The sequence below is a fragment of the Sorghum bicolor genome, chromosome 4, assembly GCF_000003195.3.
Source record: "Sorghum bicolor cultivar BTx623 chromosome 4, Sorghum_bicolor_NCBIv3, whole genome shotgun sequence".
In the NCBI taxonomy this organism is placed as follows: domain Eukaryota; kingdom Viridiplantae; phylum Streptophyta; class Magnoliopsida; order Poales; family Poaceae; genus Sorghum; species Sorghum bicolor.
Window position 1 is genome coordinate 16,068,967 of NC_012873.2, and position 16,451 is coordinate 16,085,417.

A 16,451-nucleotide genomic window follows, 5' to 3' on the forward strand; every position below is an offset into this window, starting at 1 on the left:
GCATTAATCAGAGAATACACCACCATAAGGACCACCAGAAATTTTAATGAAGCGTTTTTAATATTGTACGAGTATCCCGTTGCAACGCACGGGCACTCACCTAGTAATAGTAAAATGCTTGATAGAAACGAAAACACTGTTCTGATCAGTCCACGACTCAACCCCGAAAATCAAAACCCAAGGTTTCAAAGAGAACACACAAAGCTATAACTGAATATGAAACCGGCCATGGAACAGTGGCCTGAAACTAATAAGAAATTCACTCAAACTTCCATATTATAACTTAAGGACAGAAGCCCCCAGAAGCAGATGTATATTATTTTGAGTCTTCAACAATGCAGTCGATCTTCAATTGTTCAAACTATCATTCAGGTACTAGCTTCGTGCCAGTATGTCTACCTTTAAGTGCTATTCAATGACCTGCAAAGAACAGGAGTTATTGGATCAAAACCTTCCAGATCAACAATTTTTTTTTAAAAAAAAGAATTTAGTGACAAGCTAAACTAAAACTATCTAAAAATCACAAGAAATTACCTCCGAAGCTATAATACTTTGCCAAGGTTTCAGTTTCCAATCCTTAGAATTCATCATGCCTGCAAGCGCGTAGAGCCGTGTTGCCAAAGCAGCAATACAAGGTGACAAAGTGTTTTGACAGAATGGGGAGAATAAACGTTCATAGTTTTTAAAAAGAAGCATCACAAACACATACCGAAAGCACTGGCAGACGCAAAGAGATGACTTGACGATTCAGTGTTTGCAAGCTCCAAAACATGCCCTGTGACAAAGCAGCCGATCAAAGTGAGACCGGCAGTTAGTGTTTTGATGGACACAAAAGGAATGCAATGCGGATCATTAAACGTGGAAAATCAATGCAAGCATACCAAAACCACCGGGAGGTGCAAATGTGCTTGCATCTATGAACGCAATAGCACGAGCATGGAGCTGTTCGGTCCCAATGGAGCTTTCGCAAAACGTAGATGTGCCCTTAGCGAAAGCTTTCTGTGGAGGCGTAGATACATCAAAGACTTGCATTTCTTTTAAAAGAAGACTTCTGATCGTGAAACTATGAATGATGAAATCAAAAGTCTGAAATTTCTTACGTTAATAATCAAGGTAGTAGTGACACCCTGAAGCCTTCTGCTCAGTGTCCTTTGTGGATCCTAGCTTGTTAATCCGAGGCCTGTGCGTTGTTGGATCTGTCCTAAAAGTGACATCTAGATGCTGTGGCACAGAGTAAGATTACAAGTTTCAAAAACATCTCATCAAGATCCTAATGAAATAAACTAGAATATTTTATACCTATAAATTCAACCTACATTTGTAAACTGTTAGTTGTCTAATTATTTCTAGGCTATTCAAATATCCAAGAATCTTTTGTGTATGCTAGCAAATGCTGGTAAGAAAGTTAAAGCTATCCTATATTTTTTTGTTACTAAGATGCTAGGCGTAAGGCAAACAGAACTTAACTGAAAGAAAGCGGTTCATCCCAGACACCAGCGGTTCAGGCACATTTGCAGTACAGTCAACAGAAGGTTTTCCCTCGAAAACAACAACCTTGTCGGCAAGGTATGTCGCCATGATAAAATCATGCTCAACAATAAAAGCTGTTTTCTTCTGATGAAGGATAAACCTTTTGATGACCTTTGCTGCAAGAAGGCGCTGCTCTGAATCAAGATGGGCACTTGGTTCATCGATGAGGTAAATATCAGCAGCCTGCAGATACCAACAAAAAAAAAACAGAGGAGCTTAAAAAACATCCATTGAATGGCTGATATGTTTATGCTGATTTATGTATTTTTTAGGAATATTAAGAACACTGACGTTATCGCAAGTATGATATATTAATATCTATATCTATTTTTCCACATGAATATGATTCAAAATTTGAAATTCAAGTTGTTCTGCAAAAGGAAAAAGTTTGCGATGTAATACTAAGGAACTTCTGTACCAACAATATGATCTGAGGAAAGAACATAAGGGGCAATGCATTGTGTTTTTACCTTTCCGAGACAAAGACAAAGTGCAACCCTTTGTAGCTCCCCACCAGAAAAGTTTTTAACCTTCCTGTCCATGAGTTCTTCAATTTTCAGTGGTTTCATGACATCAGATCTGAACTGTGCATCGCTGCAAGATCCAGGTATTTTCCTGTGTAGAAGCTCTCTCACGGTAGCGCTAATTTTGGGTATCAATATCAGTTCCTGAGGCTTGTATGAGACAACATATGCAGGCATATCAACTTCTTCATCACCCACTCTGTCTGGCTTCACTTGTCCTGCCTGATACACTCAGATGAAAATAATAATAAGAGCTGCATTACTAAAAATATGTTTTCAGTAGCTGGAGAAACATATATGAAGAACAAGGAGATATACCAGCATACGGATAAATGTTGTCTTCCCAGTACCATTTTCTCCGAGCAGTACAATTATTTGGGAATCATTAAAGCTTCCTTTCATGACCGATAGCTTGAAGCCAGAACTTGTTTTTATCATGGTAGGATATTTGTAGCTTTGGTAAGTCTCACCCTCCGTTGTCTCTTCAGCAGACTCAGTAACCTGATAAGCCATCAGGTTTAGACCATTGAGCAAGTAAATAAGTTAGTTTTCAGAAGTGTCTAACCACAATTAATAGTACTTACTCTAAATGTAAGTTTCTCCTCACGGAAGCGCATATTTTCTGTTGGGATAAAGCCATTCAGGAAAATATTGATTCCTTCCCTAACTGAAAAGGGTAAAGTGACAACACCATATGCTCCTGGACTCCCATAAAGACAACATATGTAGTCTGACAAGTAGTCAAGAATGCTAAGATCATGCTCCACAACAATTACATAGCTGCAAAATTGGAGGAAAACGATTTATCAGATGCAGACTGAGTTAAATGTTTCAATTGACTTATGGTTCTTTCATGTAATTTTTTTCATTACTTCTTGGGCTGAAGTAATGAACGAATAACTTGTGCAGCTTTCAGCCTTTGTTTGACATCAAGATAGCAGGATGGCTCATCGAACATATAAACATCTACATCTTCCATAGCCCGAGCAGCTATTGCAAATCTCTGGAGCTCTCCACCAGATAGATCTGATATATTTCGGTCCATTATTTGATTCAGGTCAAGAAAATCACACAAAGTATCTTGGGCTTGTCTCTTGTCTATCTTATTAAGCTGGTTACCGACTGTCCCTTGAACAGATTTTGCAATATGCTCGACGAACTGAGGTTTAATAGTTGTCTGCCATTGAAACGCATTAGAGAGAACAAATATATCTATTCCTTATTACTACATGCAGCCATAAGCCCATAAGCCATGAGAAATACCAGAATGGTAGTGAATTTCAAAACATGATAACATGTGATAGCATTCTCTATAGCTATGCCAAATAAACATTGTACTATCATGTGGGCTAAGAATAAATCATGGTTGACAGACCAGCAAAAAACAGATACAGTAGAAAATTTAATGGAATTAAGAGAAAAATATTAAAAACACATATTACATTAACATCTTCCAAATTTTCTTGAGAACATCTACTGCAAAGTTTTAACAGATTCGGAACTGACTAAACAAACTTTTGATGTTAAGCCCATATCTGCTTAATTTAAAAGTACAAACAGTACACACTAGACAATAAAACGGAACAGCAGCTATCACTTATTTGGTAGGTCCTAACTGATGAGATATATATTAAAAAAAATTATAGTAGAAGTACCTTCATTTTGTCTTCCAAAAAACAGGTAAAGTATTTCTGAAGTTCTTTTCCATGGAAGTGCTTCAGTATGTCATCCCAATTTGGCGGATCCTGTATAGGTGGGAAGAGTCTTATAGCCTAAAATGACTTTTTTTGCAGGGATATAGCCTAAAATGAATTCTACTGAAATGAATAAAAAAAATTGTTCTCTGTTTTCCTTACCATGAATTTACCCAAGTTAGGCTTCAACATTCCAGCCAGAATATTAAGTGCAGTTGACTTCCCAATACCGTTTGTCCCTACTAAGCCCAAAACTTTCCCAGGCCTTGGAACCGGCAGCCTACAGGAGATTAGGAAAGCTAAGACAAAATGTTTTGTATTTGAAAGGCATAGTGGCATTAAATATTCAAACACTATATCAAATTATAAATTTGGAAAAGGAAAAGGCCAGTGTGAGTTTGAAAGAAGGATATGGGGATGATGTTTACCTGTGAAGTTTGAAGGAATTTGGTCCATAGCGATGTGTGGTCTCCTTGTCAAGTTCCTTTGGCAAGTTTATAATTTGAATAGCATTAAATGGACACACCTGAAAATATACTAACACAAAGGGAGTTATATTATTAAGAAGATTACATATAAGCTTGGGTCAATACCTTAAAGATAATCAGAAAAGGAAAATGATCTAACCTTCACACAAATACCACATCCAACGCACAGATCCTCGGAAATTAAGGAGACTTTCGATGACTGCGTAACTTCTATGCATTGACGCCCTATTAAGTATCAACGTAGATAACAAATCTCATATTAAGTTTTAATATATAAACAAGAGCAATATGAAATTCCTAATTATCACTCAGTAAATTAAATAGATGTCAGAGTAAAGCTAAACTATAACATATTAAAAAGAATATTGTTGTCAAAATTTAACTACATTGAAACCTATGATAGGTTTACATTGTTAGATTTCTATATTGTTCTCAAAGTTTTTCCCTTTCTCTTATATTACTCCCACCATTCCAAATTGTAGGAAGTTTTGGATTTTCTAGGTGCATAAGTTTGTATGCATTTAAATATACACTATGTCTAGATACATAGTAAAATATATGTATCTAAAAAACTTGAAATGTCTTACAATTTAGAATAGAGGGAGCAGATTATAACTAATTACATATTGCATAATCGTGTTATTATGTGTTGGCATGCCACTAATATCAGGGCTACGTGTCTGATATTTAGAGGATTTCTATACCCCTCATTTACGAGAACTACATGGTGAATCTAGATATAAAATTTAACAAAACCATATGCAACCAGTGAGTGGCAAAGGTGCATTTGACCCATATCTCTCATATATAGGCAGGCTCACGTGGATTCTAGCTAATATCATCTCTGGTTTATTAAGAAATCTCCAGTTCACCATAAAGCTAAGGTTTGTTCAGCTGTTCAAGATATTGGTCCTTTTTATACTGGTCCCTAGATGCATGAATGGTAATGGTTGTTTCAACTATCAGAAAAATAATCATTTCGCAATGCCACAGACAATTTTCAATAAAAATTGCATTGCACATAAGCTATTTGATAAACAATGGTAATTGATGAACAGTAGACAGTGTCTTGATCAAAAAGAATATAGTCAAAATTTAACTACATGTAGCTATGAGGATCGTGCGAGAAACACAATAGATCAAATACACTCCATTTGACGTGTGTTGGCCTGTTGGGAGATGAGATTAACTGTCACACCTGTGGCTGGAGATGTGATTATAACTCTCTGACGTGAGCTAGAGCAGAATGGACACAACGATTTTGATCTCAGTTTTAAGGAGGAAGGATTGTTCCTAGCCTCGATATGTTTAATTGGATAAAAATGTGTCTTAGCATGTCAATACAGGATCTAGCACTTGTATGCCCACACACACAGACTCACACACACACGACACCCAGCTGTGACTTTCTACGTCTTACACGAAATCGTTGGATCATCCATCAGACGGTGTGACAAAAACTCATCTATCATCAGAAGGTGTGACAAAAACTCATATGGATCACAGTCCAATATTGGGATAGATAGATCGAGTGAATAACTTATATGGATTGGGATAGATTACAATCCAAACAAACAAGTCTTATTAACATGGATGAGCACCCAGATTTCTGCCTCCAAAAATTCTGTCCTGCGATGCTTACCACGCTCGGAACCAGACACACACAGTCAATGGAATCAAATCGAGCATGCTTTGAGGACCGTCAAACGTACCGGTGGCGTTGACGGGGCAGCGCCTGCGGCACTCCTGGCCGCACTTGCTGGGGCGGCAGCGGTCCTCCACCACCACCGCGATCCGGCTCGACCTGCCCGACATCCTTCTCCCTGTGACGACACAACACGACCTCTGTTCTTGCCCCGGATTCGCGGGCCTGGGTCTGCTGGCTGCTTATCAATTCGATGATGGGAGCCGGAGATCGAGTTTGTTTGCAGAATAATGGCGGCCGGGAGGTGGGGGGGCGTGGTGGCCTGGGATGGAACTCGATCGGGAACCCTAGCTATTTGTGCAGTTAATTTAGCCCGCGTGCGAGCCCCGGCGTCGAAACGGAAGTGGGGCGCGGAGTTGGAATTGGCTTGGTCGCTGGTGCTGCCTTGGGGATCAAGTCGTGAGCGAAACTAGGTTTCCACAGCAATGGCGTCAGCAATTATGCAAGTGGCTTCTTGTCCGGATCCATCCAACGGGGAGTAGTTCCTAAACATGAAAACGGTCCGAAACGGTTAAAAACAGAATTACAATAGAAAACGAACGCGATCGGTATATATTTTAGCAATTAAAGAGTACAAAAAAGAATAAAAATAGTTGTGAAACCAACTAAAACTGACAAATTTTTATGTTTGATAAAATTCGAAAACGGTTTTATAATATAGAAAACGATATCATAATATAGAAAACGAAGTCGGTTGTTCCGTTTACATCCTAGTTCCTCTGCTGTACGCCGACAATGAGCCAGCGTAAGTGAGTCTAATTCAGGTATCGAAGTCGGGTAGTGTGGCCTGTCTAGTTATCTGAGCCAGGCAACACCATTCATTCCTAGGTCAACAAAAATGAATACAGTACTTCAGATTGTTGTTTGACCCAAACAGTTTACCTTCAGAGTGTCTTTACCTTAAGAGTGCTTGAGTGAATAAAAAAAAAGATTGCTTGAGTAGTACTTTTCTGGTTTGGATATCTCGAGTCGTGACATCCATGCGATTTTACTTATGGGGTACAAAGAAAAAGCAAGAACCAACACCAACAATGAACGGAGGAAAATTAGACAGGAGAAAAATAGTCTTTTACTTTCTACCTAATGTTTTTTTTTTCGAACGACTTTCTACCTAATGTTGTTAGAGCTACAAACCAATAGAAGTGTAGGAAAAAGGTAGTGCCAGCGAAATATAGTCGCGTATGTCCAAGGTAGTAAGCATCAAGCTAGATGGTGACGCAAAACGAACACAAGAGTTTTTATCCAGTTTCGGCCGCCATAAGGGCGTAATGCCTACATCCTACGTCTAGTTTTGTATTGCTATATGATATGAGATATGAATTGGAGGGGTCCCTGCTCGCCGTATATTGTTTGAGGGGCAGGGTTAGAAATCTAGAAACTAATCCTAGTCGATTACAATTGTCATATCAGCTGAGGATAAAAGCTTTCTATTCTAACTGATCAAGATCTTCCTTAATCAATAAGTAAAATCTATTGCCTTAGACAAGACACCGACCAACATGGTGGGTCACACATGATTTTTTGGTGAGTTGGTCCATCCGGTCTGGGCTGGCCTATGTCGAGCCATGAGGGTATAGAGGTTTATACCTTCACTGACATCCATGTATTGTGATGCGACACGCCGTTTTAAGCTTCTTCGATCAGAGAGGCTTGAATTTTTATTGTTTCCGATCAGGAGGAACATTGCCTGAGCAATTGCAACAGTATTCCGACTAGCGCGGACAATAGTCGACCACCATCGACGCCAAAGAAGCAGGCTGTCCAAAGAATGCATGGTGCTCTTGAGAAAAAAAGAAAAAGATTTTTTTCCCTAGTGAAATGTGCTCACTTTGTTTTCTGGGAAGAAAAAATCATGGTAACTTGTACATGTGCAATTTTAATAATCAGAAGCGTAGGGGTCGAGAAAGCAAGCACATTCACCACAAGGTGAAGTGTGTTCGCTTAATCCCCAAGCCTGGTAGTAGGTGTTGTAGATACGTGGTGTCAGGGTCTAAAAAGAAAGAATCCTCAACATGGTTGAAAATTTTGATCGTCATACGAGCGATACGACGGTAGGTGCATCGTATCAATGTAGTCCCAAAGCTTGCTGGAAGTTGAGGTATGAGCCATGTAGCAAGGTCAAAAAAAATGTCTTGAATCCTTGGAAAAATAGGTCGGGAGTTGACATGCCATGCCTTTTCTCAACTTGGTCCCTACATATAAGTTGAGTCAACATCCAGTCAATATCTTGTATGGGACTAAAAATATTGCACATAATATTTAATATGAGCCTTAGAATTATTTGATTTAATTATATAATATATGGGCCTGGCCCACTTTAAATTTTCCAATCTCCAAATTCTAGGGCACATGTAAATATTTTCAAGTCCATATTTCTTTGATATACCAGAGTTTAAGCGGAGGCTATTAAGTTGAACATTCATCTAGAACACAGGTTACACTCAATCTCAACTGAACAATAGACTATGCCTTGAATTGACAATTTTGTACGAATTGAGTATCACCAAAGTTCTTTTATGGTACTAGGATGCTACAAGCATCCCCTCTGTTTTGAAGGATATAAGTTACACTTCCATGCCTTTTATGAGTATCTAGAGATTACCCATATCTCATAGACTATGACTAGCAGTCAAACTCGGCGTTTTACTTCTAGGTCATTCTATAAGACAACATTCCTATTTAAATAAGCTACTTAGAATACATTAAGGAATTAACCATCCTGCCATACAACATAGGAGAAACAGTGAATCTTATAATGATTTGGACCTTAAAATAAGAGGTTTCTCTGTCAGTCAACCACTAGCTTGTTTTGTCATCCTACTTCATAGGATCTTTGATCACATAGGACAAGTTATCATAATGGAATGACCTCAAGAGGGTCTCAAGCCTATCTCCCTTGATGCACCATCTATCACACTGCATGATAGCCCCTTTGTAAATTGATCTATGTTGACGGTAGTTAACAATCACCCTGGGCATTCGGTACTTCAGTTCTCATGGAAATTCGGTTCCTTGAAAAATAGGTACCAGTTGGTTCCTTCCAAAAATTGGTATCGACAAAATTCGATTTCAGTACTTTCTGTTCGGTTTCGATATTCACCAAAAAATACCAAACTGATCCCATGGACATGTAATAGCAGGATCAAAAGCTAATTTTAACATAATTTGAAAATGATTTCATAGAGAATAATAGTGCCAAATACATACATATACAAGTCCACAAAATTATATGAGTAGAGTACCATATATACAAAATATAATAGACTAAAATAGTGCTATTAATAATATAACTATATTCAAATTCATCACATTTTGGTAAATTAGGTTCCTGAGGTATAGTACCAAATTTACCTTAGTAAATTCAGTTCTGAAAATCAGGAACCAAACAAGGTATCGAAAAATTCGGTTTTGGTACTTTCAGTTCGGTTTTCGGTATTTTTGGTTCGGTTCTCGCTATTTCGTGCCCAGGGTGAGTTAACAACCATATTTAGTAGTCAATAAAACATGTATAAGGGCATAATTGTGATTATCAATAAAGGCTTGGGGTTTAAACTAACAAATTTCATAAGTTTTGGTGAATCTGTTATTTCTACAGGTATATCCAAAAAACCATCAAGGAGTACCTATTCATCAAAAGAAATCATGGAATTATACTGTGCCATATACATGGGAAGGTTCTAGAGCCGAAGCGGGAGGCAAAAGGCCACCATGTGGGGCCAACCGACCCTACATGCAGGCCGACCAGCCTGTGGGGCACTCCATCAGCCTCTCACTTGTTAAGGCTGTTCCCCACCAACTCCTAGATTATATCTATGTTGTTTCTTAAGTCCATTTGATCCAAGGGTTCATATTGCAAGCTTTGGGATATATAAGTAGACCTCAGCTCCCCCTGAGGGCATCATCATACCATCAAGTCATTTGAGAAGACAAACCCTAATCATCCTTAGAGCTCCTCCATATTTTAGGGCATAGCTAGTTACGTTAGGTCTAGAGTGAGGCAAGCAAGCTTCGCTTATCCTGACATTGTCAGGAGCATGGTTTGGTATATTTTTTGTATATCCATTATTTTTATATGCTTGATACAATTGTTATGACAATGTTAGTATTCATATTATTCATGTTCTTGTTTGCAATGTTCATTGTCTACTTTGATTTTATATTTAGTATAGCTAGTTTATCATTATGTTTTTGCATAAGTTCATATATCATTTACTCCAAAGTACATGGGATGGGTGGTTGGCATTATGTGAGCATGGTGCTTATATACTGTTTATCTGCAAATGCACTATATATTTTGGGTCATGTCACACCCGGCCCAATTTAGAATTTAGCATGTGGTGGCCCATGTGCATGTTATGAGATAATTGTGGAGGATTTAGTCCCACCTTGGCTATTAAGGGTGGGTTAGACCAATATATAAGGCTTTTAGAATTCATCCCCACCATCCCTAGTTTAATCCTTTTATGTGAAGCGAGGATGAAAGTATAAGTGGGATGGTGGTAGATGTGGTTCACTCTGCGTGCAGAGTGGATCTGAGCCATTTGGACTCCGGGGCATTACAGGTCATGTGATAGATTGTGGGTGTGACACTACTGTTGAGTCCTTTGTATACGAAGGAAGAGTGAACTTTGTTCTTAATCTTTCTGATGAAGTAATGCCCCTTATGCATGGATGTAAAGGTGATCTTAGCAATAATTACTAGGTGTAATGGCACTAATTAATGTATGCTTTGACTTGTAATTAAAGAATGACTTAGGAATTATTCCTCTAATATTCTATCTAAGCATGCTAATGCTATAGATGGGAGTGCTCTGAGTGATTTATCATTATATATATATAATCCTATGACTTCTCCCTATTATGAGTACATTGCGTTTATTTCTCCATCAATACTATGAGTTATCAATACATGTCCAATGCAACACCTTTTCTATGATAAAATATAAATAACGATACCTAAAATGCTATCAGGTAAAGTGCTACAATAGTATAATTATCTGTGCGCTTGCAAATCCTTTTTATTTATATCTTTATATTCTTTATAGTCATATAAAATGATAAAAGAACTAATTAGTATTACTCTTATAGTAATGCTAAGTAGTGCCAACAAATATCTCTAGCTCCATCACTAAGGATGACAACCTAGTACAATACTAGAGGTGTGGGTAATTGATAGGTGGCTACTAAAACAAGTGACAAGTTAACTAATACCATCAACATTTCTGACACCATTGCTAAGGGTAGAACTAAAACCCTATTCTTAGTAACGATGCTAAGAAATACCAACAAGCATTTTTGGCATTTTTCTCTCAACAATCCCATTGGATTATGATGAGTATGTGAAAGGTCCTAATATGGCTAGAGGGGGGGTGAATAGCCTATTTAAAAATTCTACAAACTCACTAGAGCAAGGCGTTAGTAAATAACAAAGGGAAGCCTTTTGCTCTAGTTCTAATTGAGGGTTTGCAAGCCACTTATCCAACAATTTTAGTTTATAAGATCACTAGACACACAAGAGCTATGTCACTACAAGCTAAACTAGTAAACTAAGCTAATTACACTAATTTGTGTGAATGTAAATAAAGAGGATGTGAAGCTTTATATCATCGTGTAGGGGATGAACTAATCACCAAAACATGAACAATCAATTGCCGGGAGAATACCAATCAATCACAATTGAGACACTGATTTTTCTCCCGAGGTTCATGTGCTTGCTGGCACGCTAGTCCCCGTTATGTCGACCAACACTTGGTGGTCTGATGGCTAAGAGGTGTAACACAAACCTCGTTCTCACTAGGACACCGCAGGACCTACCCACAAGTGAGGTAGCTCAATGACACGTGCAATCCACTAGAGTTGTCTTTGGTGCTCCGCCAGGGAAGACACAAGAACCCCTCACAATCATCAAAGGTGGCCAAGAACAATCGTCAACTCTTGCCACAAATCCACCGCTGCTCCAAGTTGTCTAGGTGGTAGCAACCACCAAGATATCAAGATTGTCAAAGTGCCAAGAGAGACACCCAAGAGACGACCACCAAGTATTTATAAGGTCCCCCTACAAATAGAGTCATTACCCTATGGAAAAGACCTCTGTCGGGGGCATCGGACGCGCTGATGCTAAGCGTCAAACGCAGCCCCAATGTTTGACGGCCCCCTAACAACACCGCTAGATCGTTGCCATGTGTCCTTAGTTAAAACATGACCTGTTGATTTTCAACGGTCACTTAAATGTTGAAGTTCACAGTTGAGGAGCGTTGGACACATCAGATGCTACGCACTGGACGCGCCACCTAGGCACTGGGCGCTACTTAAGGTGCATCAGACGCATCCGATGGTAGTCCACCGGACGCTCCTCAGTGTCCAACGAGCACTGTCGGACTGACTGCTCGTTACTCTGCTGATGTCACAAAGCACCGGACGCTAAAACAGTGTTCGCGCTACGTCCTATGCGAACCCATCAGATGCTCCAACACTCGGCACAGAAGAGCGACACTTAGCCACAACACACTATATGCTAGGCTAGTGTTTGACACCTCCGCGGCTAGCATCCGGTGAGGAACACTCCCATGACTTCTCTAAACTTTTCACCGACGCAATATAAAATATGAATTTCATTTTCTTAAAAGCACCGAATCGATAGACTGCTTAGCTAAGAATTCCCCTCTTTATAGTATGGCTATCTATCTTAAATATGATCACACCCTCTATGGTGTCTTGATCACCAAAACTAAAACCCTAAGCAATATCTTTGCCTTGATCTTCATAGGGTTTTATTTTTCTCTTCTAAGTTGAACATTTAATGACCTTGTGGTCATTACCACCATCACTATGATCATTTGTTGCTCCACCACTTGGCATGCACCAACCTCATCTAAAACATACACTTAGCATAGAGGTTAGTACTTTAGGTTTCATCAATTATCTAAAACCAAACTAGGGCTTTCAGTATAACGATGTCCTCTCATAAATAATACCATGCTTCGTACAATACTCAGAAAACTCATTTGAGAAATATTCTCCCCAATGAACTGATCGCAAACATATAATTTTATTCTCAAGTTGGTTTTCTACTTTAGCTTTATAGATCAAAAGTAATCAATGCTTTATCTTTTGATTTTAATAAATACACGTAGCAAAATCTAGTGCAATCATTTATAAAAGCCATGAAATACCATTTTTCACCTTTGGCCAACTCACCATTCATTTCGCACAGATTTGAATGAATTAGCTCTAATGTTGCCAAGTCTCTCACCGCATCAGCCTTGTAAGGCTTGTGATGTTGTTTCGATTCAACACATACATTTAGAACCTTTGACAAAATCAAATTTTAGGATTAAATGTAAACCAGCTAAGCGAGATATGACATAATCACGAATGACAAATATTCATATCATTATCATGGCTCACATGGTTTATAGAATTAAAACAAATATCAGTCAAAGATAAGCGGAATAAGCCTACGCTCTTATAGCCTTTGCCAATAAAATCCGTACTTAGGAATTACACACTTATTTGACTCGAACATAAGTTTATAACCATTATGACATAGTAAAGAACCACTAATCAAATTCTTCCTTACTGAGGGGATATGGTACACGTTCTTTAGTTGCACAACCTCTTGCACAACATCTTCCGAAGGAAGCTTCAGATAGACTATATCAACACCACGTATAGCCGCATGCACCCCGTTTCCCATCGACAAGGAGGAAGTCCGTCCGACTTGATAAGAAGAAAATAAAGAAATATTAATACACACATGAATATTAGCACGTATGTCAAGCCACCAATCATGTGAATGATAAACTAAAAGAACTATAGGTAACAAATTACCATACCCTGATATTCCTCCATCAACTTCAATCATGTTTGCAGATTTCTTATTGGGCTTCCACTTGCCATTTAGGAAATCCTTAGCATAATGCCATGGCTTGCCACAAGTGAAACAATTTCCCTTTTCCTTTTTCTTCTTCTTCTCCTTCTTAAAAGGTGTAGTGCTCTTTTGTTTTAGATCTTGCTAGAATTTTTTCTTGTGGGAGTGTTGAGGATTTTTCTGTACCACATGAGCACTAGAACTTTCTTCAACAGTTTTCTTGTCACAAACGTCCTTTGCTCTTGCCTTCTCTTCAACATCAAAAGAGATAATAAGGTCGGCAATGCCAAACTCCTGTCTCTTATATTTTAGAGAAGTAGCAAAATATGTTCAAGTTTGTGGCAGCTTAACAACGATATAGCCTGCCACAAACTTGTCAAGCAGCACAAATTTAAATTTTTCGAGTTCTTTTGCCAGTGTTTGTACCTCATGAGCTTATTCCATTATATAACGCCCATCAACCATCTGGTAGTCATGAAACTGTTCTATGACATACAACTCAGAACCAACGTCAGACACTATATCTGGCCTCAAGTGCATCCCACATCTCTTTACCAGTCTGTAGCGGCATATATGCATCCACTATAGAATCTCCTAGCACGCTAAGAATTACAACCTTAAACATAGTATCAACGCATGCTCCTCCTCAAGAGTATGCATCCCAACAGTCTTAGGTTCAGTAATAAAATAATAGTGCATAGCAGTCAATTATAGAATGCACCTCTACCACCACCTCTTGTAATAAGTGCCCTAAAAAATATTCGGTTTTAGCATACTCACAAAGCCATCTGCCGAGAATTGCTTATTAAGTTTTTAGATTGTTAGAAATTTAGGCAGTATTAGCTTAATTCAGAAAAAGATTAGGAACAAGTTTGTGGCCTCATAAATGTGCACGTGTGATCTAAGTGATATGGACACTACCCAGCGATACCAGAGTCGGTTGCACCAGTCAACATAGCGCCTGTTGGTGTAGTCGTAGTGTAGAGAAGTTGTAGTGCTGAACTTCCGTTGTCGTCATGGACGCTAGAAGAAGATGAAGTCGTGGGTCATGGATCGATCGACCAGTCATATGATCGCTCCACAAAAATCTGATGGTTACCCTTCACCTGAGGAGATAAACTCGTAGATGACTCGGTTTCAGAGTCCTGCTCTCCTTATTCCCGTGCTCACAGAAACTGGGATAGGGAAACCTTAAATGCAACAAAAGTGTAGAAACCAATGGGATAGGAAAACCTTAAATACAACAGAAGTGTAGAAACCAGCGTATGAGAGACTAGAGAGAGTGAATATTGAAGCTGGTCTTGCTTTTATCTTATAGCCAGCAAGCCAAGTAGAGCCAGCCAAAGAGTGGAGGGGACGCTAGGAGCAGAGGAGAGAAGACAGATGCTACGAAAGAAAACTCCCATAACCTTCAACTCATAATTTTTCAATCGTTTCTAACACAAGCTACCCCTGAGACGAAGACGAAGGAGTACACTTGCAATTAAAAAATGTAACAATAATCATTCAACCTTTGATCATTTTACTTTGAATTAGGATATGTAAGAGTTGCTATTACTTTTTTTTGACTTAGAGTTGCTATTACTTGCAACGTGAAACTTAAACTGCTGTAAGTGGTAGGTGGTACTCTTACCACCACATAGAATACCACCACATAGAAGAGGTAATCAAACCTTAATATACGCAACTAACCAAAATTAACTAATGTTGCATTTGCATTTATTCATATACGTCTATACCATATCCGCATCAAATACTTAAATTATCTGACATAGCATTAACACCTGTATTCGAATCTAAATATGAGAAACACTATAGGATGAACCATATGTATTCTATATCTATATCTATAAAGAGACAATTTCAGTTTGCCCACCTATTTCCGTTGGCCACCTGAATCCAGCGTCATCTCGGAATCGGCCGTAGCTTCAACCCGATAGAAGAGAAAAAAAAGAATATAAGTTTTTCTAGAGTTTCCAATGCAAAATCTCCTCACGATATATATCAGAGTATATTAAGAATAACGAAAGTATAGGGGCCTAAATGGAAATTGTTTATCCTATTAATTTACTTTTCTTTTATTCTTTAAATCGGCTGAAAATGATAAATACATAGTAATTCATAGAAAAATCTAAAAATTACAAAACAAATTCTGTTCTGCTCCACATATGTAGATTCATGTAGTAAACAAAAAATATCTCAAATTTTAGTACATTTTTTTTCTAGAGATGCTTGCCTATGCTTTTTAGTGCAACATTGAAATTGTATTTATCTTGCTCCAATTATTATAAAAATTTTATGGTTCCCTATTTAATGTGATGCTTGATTTGTGATAAAAGTTTTAGCACCATTCGTGCATATTTCACTGATTTACTAATTTACCTAGATTTATGCTTGCTAAATAGTTTACAATCAATTTAAGTATGTAAAAATAAAAAAAAAGATGCTTCCACTATCTTTGCATGATGTGTTGTTATGTCATATGAACATTTCATAAGTCCATGTGTTTATAATCTACATATACATTTAACTGATATATCCTATTTCTTAGGAATCTTTTAAATAAAAAAATAAAGCTAGCAACAAACTTCTCATATTTTAACATAATATTAATGTATATTAAGAGGTAATATTAGAGTT

General features: G+C 38.1%; 1 protein-coding gene across 2 annotated transcripts; it reads right to left on the minus strand.

The window, feature by feature from the left end:
• Positions 4-6,352, minus strand: LOC8060395 (ABC transporter E family member 2). 2 transcript variants are annotated; one of them, XM_021460400.1, is made up of 15 exons: positions 5,949-6,352; positions 4,376-4,461; positions 4,177-4,274; positions 3,911-4,028; positions 3,710-3,799; positions 2,927-3,231; positions 2,639-2,834; positions 2,373-2,555; positions 2,001-2,276; positions 1,468-1,713; positions 1,101-1,221; positions 882-999; positions 710-775; positions 535-593; positions 4-420 (listed from the first exon to the last, which is right to left on the minus strand). In XM_021460400.1, the coding sequence occupies exons 1-11, from the start codon at positions 6,049-6,051 to the stop codon at positions 1,102-1,104; spliced, it is 1,821 nt and encodes a 606-aa protein (XP_021316075.1). In that variant the 5' UTR covers positions 6,052-6,352; the 3' UTR covers positions 4-420; positions 535-593; positions 710-775; positions 882-999; position 1,101. The 2 variants fall into 2 exon arrangements, with proteins under 2 accessions (XP_021316075.1, XP_021316076.1); XM_021460401.1 differs by having other exon boundaries at positions 4,177-4,285; positions 5,949-6,074.